Consider the following 7,582-nt stretch of genomic DNA (forward strand, 5'->3'; position numbering starts at 1 on the left):
TAAAGTCATTCTAGGTGTAGGGCACCTGGGCGGTGGATGTCACCACTAAGCCCTGAGGGTGGGAACTGCCAAAGTAGCTAAACAAGTCTTCCAACCCAACTTTACTAGTTGTGTGCTTTGAACAAGCCACTTGATTTCTAAACCTCAGTGTCATCATCAATAAAATGGGAGTAATGATAATTCCTTTGTTGTAGGGATCAAAAGAAACAATGGATGGAAAAATTCTTCGCAGGCTTTATGCAAAGGTAGGGTTGTTGCTGCCTTTCTAGCTGTTCTCGTTGGCTTATAGGCTGAGTTTCAGTCAGAGGAGTTTCTTTGGAGCCCCGATGAACATGACATTCCTTTGGCTGTCTTCATCCAGTTCTCTGCCTGGAATGTTCTGGTCCCTTCACTGCCTGTCTGACTTCAACCCGCCCGTCATGGTTGCCCATCACATGTCCTTGGTCTTTGAGGACATCCTTTTCTCCCACAGCCTGGTCCACGTGGGGGTCCACAGCAGAGTGTCAGATGATGGGGGTGGCGCCAGCGAGGGGCCCAAAGGAAGCCGGTAGGTGTGGCTCTGTCAGTCTTCAATGATGAATATAAATCATCACAAGTCTGAGAACTCCTTGAGGCCAGAGATGGAGATTTATAACTGAACTTTTGGGCCATCCATTAATTTAAATTAGATGTCATTAATGGAGGACTTCTGAGCCCACCCTGCACTTGCACGAAGCTGAGTTCTCCTTACATTTGCACGCTTGGTACTTCACTTTTCTCCCCCCAGTCCTGGCTCTGCTCTCATGTGCCAGGCCTAGTGGGGAATTCAGAGACAAATAGTGAGGCATAGCTGTTGCTATCTATTAAGAAGGACAAAGCAAGAATATAAACATCAATGAAAAGAAATATTCATTTAGCCATTTGTGCAGCAAATATTTACTGACTTATTCTGTGCACCTTGCTAGACACTGTGGATTGAGGATGGGACAAGATCACTGTCATGCCCTTGCTGAGCTCACAGCCCAGTGGAGGACACATCTGTAGACAGTCGAGTGTGATAGGGACCATGGTAGGACGTGCAAGGCTGTGGAGAACACCGAAGAGACAGGCAGTGCATAATGGAAGGTTGGGAAAGCTTCTCAGAGGAGGCATATCCAGCTGAGACCTGAGAGGTGAGAAGGAACTGGCCAGATAAGAGGGGGTGGAGAACAATCCAGGCAGAGGCAGCGGGATATGCAGAGCACGTGTGGGCAACTGAAAATAGTTTGGTATCGCTACAGCTCAGCGTAGGATGGGCAGTGGGGATGGAAAGGTTGATGGGCCATCTAACTGAACCCCTGGAATTACCCTATAAGATAGGTACTGTTGTCATCTTTATCCATATTACAGATGAGGAAAACGAGATCAGAGAGGCTGGGTAGCTTGTCCAAGTCACTGAGCTAGTAAGGGCTAGAACTGAAAATTTGATCCTGATTTGTCTGTTTCCAAAGCCCTTGCCTTTAACCAGGAGAGCTATGGGAAGTGTTCTCTGTGAGGGGTGGTATAGCATGGTGGTGAAGAGTGGGGGCTAGACTGCCTGTTTCCATCCCTGAGGAGCTGTGTGACTTTGGATGAGTTACTTAACTACTCTGTGCTTCAGATTCCTCAGCCAAAAAATGGGGATACTAATAATATCTGCCCCATAGGGTTGGGTTTTCTGAGAATCAAATGAGTTAATATATGTAAAGTTATCTTCTGGACAGTTAATATATGATAACTGCTCAATATATGTTAGCAAGTATTATTAGGCTGGATTGGAAAGGAGAGAGACTAAAACAAAGATCCCATCTCTGTTTGGAGGCCACTGCAACTGTGGGGCTGAGACGTGTGGCCGCGGGGTGAGGGAGAGGGACAGCATGCGGGTGAAATGCCATATTCCCTTTAGGCTGTCAGTCTCGGGGCTGGGGCTTAGCCACCTCCTGGGCTGTGTTTCTTTGTCCCTTTAAGCTGCCCACACACGGGAGGGGACATGTGCTGCCTGCAGAAAAGTTGGTTGCTCCTGAGAACAATATAGATTTGTGAGCTTCAGGAAACCACATCCCAGTGAGTGCTGCAGTATTGACTCGACCTGTTGGGACGTGTTGTTGCCAAGGGCAATGCAATCAGCTTCTTGGCCAATTCCTTCTCCCTGTGGATGCCAGTGACTCTGTTTCCAACTGAGTGGTTTAGGGCCCTGTCACTTCCAGGACATTCTGTTTTTCTTCCCTGGAGATGGGGAACCAGTGTTAGGATCTGGTCAGAGGTGGGGTGCCTGGAGGGGCCAGCCAGGAATGTCCTGATCTGGGATGATGAGACAGCTTGTCCAGTGCCCTGGGCTTTCCACGAGGCCTAGAAGCTCCAGATTCAGTGGGGGAGACTTATGCGGTGCTGTGAAAGAGCATCACCTCAATCATCCCCTGGTCCCTCCTTTTCTAGGCCATGGAATCCTCACTCCTCATTGGCCATTCCTTTCGGTGACTTGTCCAACTTTGGTCTGTTCATGTGCTAGGACTTGTGGCAAAAGGAATTCAGAAAAGAGAGGAGGGCTGGTGATGGTCGAGGCATCAGAGGATTTGGGGAAGATGGGGCAACTGGATGGGAGGCGGGGAGGATGAGGGCTGGTTTCTGGGTGGAGAGTGCGTTGAATTGAGTCAGAGGACTCTGACAGCAGACTCTCCATCTGGTTTACTCACCACAATAGTTCTAGATCCTGGGAGTGGCTCAGAGCAGGAGCTCACCACATCGATGTAAAATGATGGATTAGACCCAAGACTGGGAGACTTTGGTTCTTGTTGTGGCTCTATCACTACCTTGTTTTGTGACCTCAACAAGTTACATCCACTCCTAGAACTTGGGGTACGGTCAGTGCCACCCAAACCACAAGACCTGAGATGAGGATGGGAGTTGGTCCCCAAAGAAAAAACTTGGGGAGCGATTACGGGGAGCCAGAGAATGGATGATGGGAAGGCCAACCCACACACATATGCATGCAAGCGTGCACACACACACACACAAACACACACGCAGTTATTTCAGTGGCTCATTGCTCCTCTGATTATTTTCCCAAACCCTTCACAAAAACCAAGTTGCTCATAATAATAACCATGGGTCATTGTGCCTTAGTAGGTTCTGAGTAGAACCCAGAACTCAAGCTTCTCAGCTCGCTGGTGGATTTTCTTGCTCACATACACAGGTAGAGATCCTCAAAGTTCCTCAGAAGCCTGGCAATGATTCCCAGGATCAGATAATATTCCAGAGGAGAAGTAAGGGCAGATCCATTGGTGGACTCATGTATTTATTCTTTGCCAAGTATTCACAGAGTATCTTCTCCATGTCAGGCTCTGGGATTGGTGAAGCATATGAGTCAGGATAGGCTAAGTTTGCTGGTATAACAAACACTCCCCACAGCTCCGTGACTTAAACAATGAGGGTTTATTTCTCGCTCATGCTGGATTGTCATCGTAGGTTGGCTGGGGGGTTATTGCCCATCCTTCATATGGAATCAAACTGATGGAGCAGCTGTTCTCTGGAACACAGCTTTCCTTGTGGCGGGGGGTATGGTGCTGGTGAGACACCCACAGGGTTTTAGAATTAGAGGCGAGTGGGGTGAGGAGTGAATCATCTAGAAAAATGGGCAGTGGTGAAGGCCCTTGAGCACCATGATAAGGAGTTTTTACTTCATCTTGTAGCCCTTCCTCAGAATTGGCCTCACCTCTGGAGATGAATCTGAACTTTCCTTCTTGGTTTCCAGGATCTGAACAAGTATTTGCTCATGACAGTCCTAGGGACCTAGGAAGCTTCTGGTCAGCAATTGTCCAGACCATCGTATCCTGCCTTGGTGTGGTCTGAACTGGAAAATCTGTGTGGCTGAAGAGAAGCCATGTATGTAGAAGAGATAACTGGAGTGCACTCTGTTTAGATTTAAGCTCTCACCATCTCACTATAATTAAGTGCCAAGTGGTTATTAAACAATACATTTACAGAATTCTGACAACTGTGTAAGAACCTTTCCTCTCCTACAGTGGATATTCCCCAGTAAATATGCTTGTAATATTTCACTGGCTTTTAATTAACCCGACTCGCCTATAAAACCATTTATCTTTTAAAAAGACTGTTGTTCCATGTGCAATACGTGTCAATAGATAATTAAAATGTTTTTCTTAGAGAATGAACAGGGAGATGTGATCTATGCATTTCAGAACGTTATTATTAAAACTGTTATTTATTGAGGTTTAAGCACTTGTTACTTGGTAACTATATAGCGACCGTGTCTCTTTAATACCAAAATTAAACAGGCACTGCAGACAAAATGTGCAAGGTTAGAAAACCTCTTGGGTCATAATTAAATAGTACAAGTAATAAACGTTCAGTTCTTGTTTAGGAAACAAACGCACCGATCTGTTTTCTTTTCTATCAGGAATTGGGAGGGTGTGTCTTTGTTTTTCCAGGAGCAGCCTGGCCGCGTCGCTGTTTCAAACACCGACACTTTTTTCAGAGCATCAGAAGTTTCTTCTAGAAATAACAGCTACAAAGTGTTTGGGGAACCTTAAAATAAAAGACAGTGTGAAACTGCTTTGGTGAATGTAGACTTTTCTAGGACTAGTGGCTGACCAGAGCCCCATGCCTGGGAGTAGACCTGTGTCTGGGGACGGCAGCCCTCAGAGAGAGGCCATCCCACCCCTGGCAGCAGGCAGCCTGGCAAGGGTCCCTTTCCCACTTCTCCTGGCTGTCCCAAGCTGCCCACCCTGGAGAAACATCATGCTCGCCTCTCGGGCTAAGGGCCCCTAACTTGTTGTCCCATTTTTTTTTTTTTTTTTTTTTGCGTTACGTGGGCCTCTCACTGTTGTGGCCTCTCCCCTTGCGGAGCGCAGGCTCCGGACGCACAGGCTCAGCGGCCATGGCTCATGGGCCCAGCCGCTCCACGGCATGTGGGATCCTCCCGGACCGGGGCACGAACCCGTGTCCCCTGCATCGGCAGGCGGACTCTCAACCACTGTGCCACCAGGGAAGCCCCTGTTGTCCCATTTACCATGAGCCCCTTATTGTGGGTTCAGCTGTGTCCCCAGAAAGACGCTGAAGTTCTAACCCCCAGTACCTGTGAATGTGACTGTATTAGTTTGCTAGAGCCGACAAAACAAAGTACCACAGCCTGGATGTTTAAACAACAGAAATTGACCCTCACAGTTCCGGAGGCTGGAAGTCCAAGATCGAGGTGTTGGCAGATTGGTCTCTCCTGAGGCCTCTCTCCTTGGCTTGTGGATGACGCCTTCTCCCTGTGTCCTCACCTGGCCTTTTCTCTGTGCACACATATTGCTGACCTCTCTTCCTCTTCTTATAAAGGCACCAATACTATTGGATCAGGGCCACGCTTATGACTTCATTTAACCTTAATTCCTCTTTAAAGGCCCAATCTCCAAATACAGTCACACTGGGGATTAGGGTTTCAACATATGAAATTTGGGGGGGACACAATGGTGTCTGAAACAGTGAGCTTATCTGGAAATAGGATGATCGAGTTATGATCGTTAAGATCAGGATTCAGATTAGGATGGGTCCTCATGCAATATAACTGTATCTTTACAAAATAAGGAAATTTGAACAAAGAGACAGACAAGTACACAGAGAGAACGCCACATTAGGATGAAGGTAGAGCTCTGGGGGATGCACCTACAAGCCAGCGAGGCCAAAGATGGCCAGCAGACCACCAGAAGCCAGGGGAAAGGATGGGACAAGGTCTCCTTCACAGCCCGCAAAGAGTACCAACCCTGCTGACACCTTGATCTCAGACTTCTAGCCCCCAGAACTGGAGACCACACATTTCTGTTGTTTAAGGCCCCCAGTTTATGGTACTTTGCTACAGCAGCCCCAGGAAATGAATACACTCTCTGGCAAAGAAATTCTATCACACTCTGATCCTCCAGCCGGTCCTCCCTGGGTTCTCAGGTCATCCTAACCCACAGACCTGGGGGACAAAGCCAGGTCCTCAGTCATTTAAATGGACTGAGTAGACTAACATGAGATGCATGAGACAGTCTATTAGGGTGGTGGAAACAGATATAACATATTATCATTTCATCTTAAATTGCATCTCTGTGTATATTTTATCATGTACGATATTAATACAGTAGTAGATGTATATGCTTTATAAGTAAACGTGCACTTATATCAGGGTAGGGAGGGGTCCATGTTCAAAATGTTTTGACTGATAGAGCTGTGTGATCACACAACTTGGAGACCACTGTTCCAAGGTGAGGAGTCAGTGCTGAAAATTTTGTTGTTGTTGTTGTTCTACAATTCATTTACTGAATCGGGGAAGGCAATTTTTTTTTTTTTTTTTTTTTTTTTTTTTTTTTTGCTGTACGCGGGCCTCTCACTGTTGTGGCCTCTCCCGCCGCGGAGCACAGGCTCTGGACACACAGGCTCAGCTGCCATGGCTCACGGGCCTAACCGCTCCGAGGCATGTGGGATCTTCCGAGACCGGGGCACGAACCCGTGTCCCCTGCATCGGCAGGCGGACTCTCAACCACTGCGCCACCAGGGAAGCCCGGGGAAGGCAGTTTAACCACAGATTGCAAGATAAGGCTGGGAGAGAAGAGTTCTTGCTTTCTCTCTCAGGAGCCAGTTGTGTCATGGTTGCTTGTAGATTTTCCAAAATAGCCATCTGTTGTTGGGCAAGCTGGGTCTGAAGCTGGAGACTGGCACACATACATTCTAGGAGTCCTAGACATTCCTTGGGCTTGTGCTCACTTCCTGAGGGCAGCTTTGTTGCCAGGATTTTCAGGAAAGTGGCTGGTGGGGAACTTGCTTGAAGTTTAATAAAGCTGGGGGAGGGTTTGGCTCGACCAAGAGGCACAGCATCACCTTCCTCTTTGGCTCTTCTGTTAGTAGGATGACTAGAATGCTGCTCCAACTAAACACCAACAGGTGTGGTGCCGCCCAGTCCAGTCCAATTGGACTACAACTCCCATTTCACCCCTCATCAAACCGGCCAGGTCTTCCCTCAACGGACGGTTTCAGTGCTGAAAAAATTAGACCAGAGAGCTCCTGTTCAGGAGGATTTCATGTAAGAGTCAGAAGAAAAGATTTTAGAGTTCTAAAGAGAATTCTTAAGGTTGTAAAAGAAGATTCAACAAACAAAAGATTGGAGACAAATAATAGTAGGTTTTCCCACTGCCCTGGAGCACCACACTTGGATTATTCATGACGTCAGCATACGTCTCACAATTTGTAATATTTTGACCTCCTTCAAGCCGAGGTGTCATTTGTCTCACCCTGAACTCCTCTGAGCCCGACATCATGCATGTCCACAGTGTGGTCCCAGGGGGTGATTAACAGTGCTCTAGGTGGAGAGGAGATGGCAGAGCCCGAGCAGGCACTGGCACACGGGGAATCTTTCTCTTTAAGCCCCTCCATCCTGAGAGTGACAGGTGAACTGTGGGTCAGGAGGAGGGGAGAGAGGAGAGGGAGACAGAGAGAAGCAGGAAGGCAAGCTTCAGAGGAAGAGGTAGGTAAACAGAGAAAAATACAGGAGGAGGGCATCTGAGAAGCAGAGATAGAGCTGGTCAGAGGGCTGAGGGCGGAGGCA

The 7,582-nt window shown here is 47.8% G+C and overlaps 1 protein-coding gene across 1 annotated transcript; it reads right to left on the bottom strand.

Moving 5' to 3' along the window:
- Window positions 1–994: 994 nt before the first annotated feature.
- On the bottom strand, window positions 995–7,292 carry LOC132479652 (TSSK6-activating co-chaperone protein-like). The gene is made up of 3 exons (XM_060083153.1): window positions 7,269–7,292; window positions 6,533–6,907; window positions 995–1,063 (listed from the first exon to the last, which is right to left on the bottom strand). Exons 1-3 carry the CDS (start codon window positions 7,290–7,292, stop codon window positions 995–997), a joined length of 468 nt encoding a protein of 155 aa, XP_059939136.1.
- Window positions 7,293–7,582: the final 290 nt, after the last annotated feature.

The sequence above is a fragment of the Mesoplodon densirostris genome, chromosome 19, assembly GCF_025265405.1.
Source record: "Mesoplodon densirostris isolate mMesDen1 chromosome 19, mMesDen1 primary haplotype, whole genome shotgun sequence".
Lineage (NCBI taxonomy): Eukaryota > Metazoa > Chordata > Mammalia > Artiodactyla > Ziphiidae > Mesoplodon > Mesoplodon densirostris.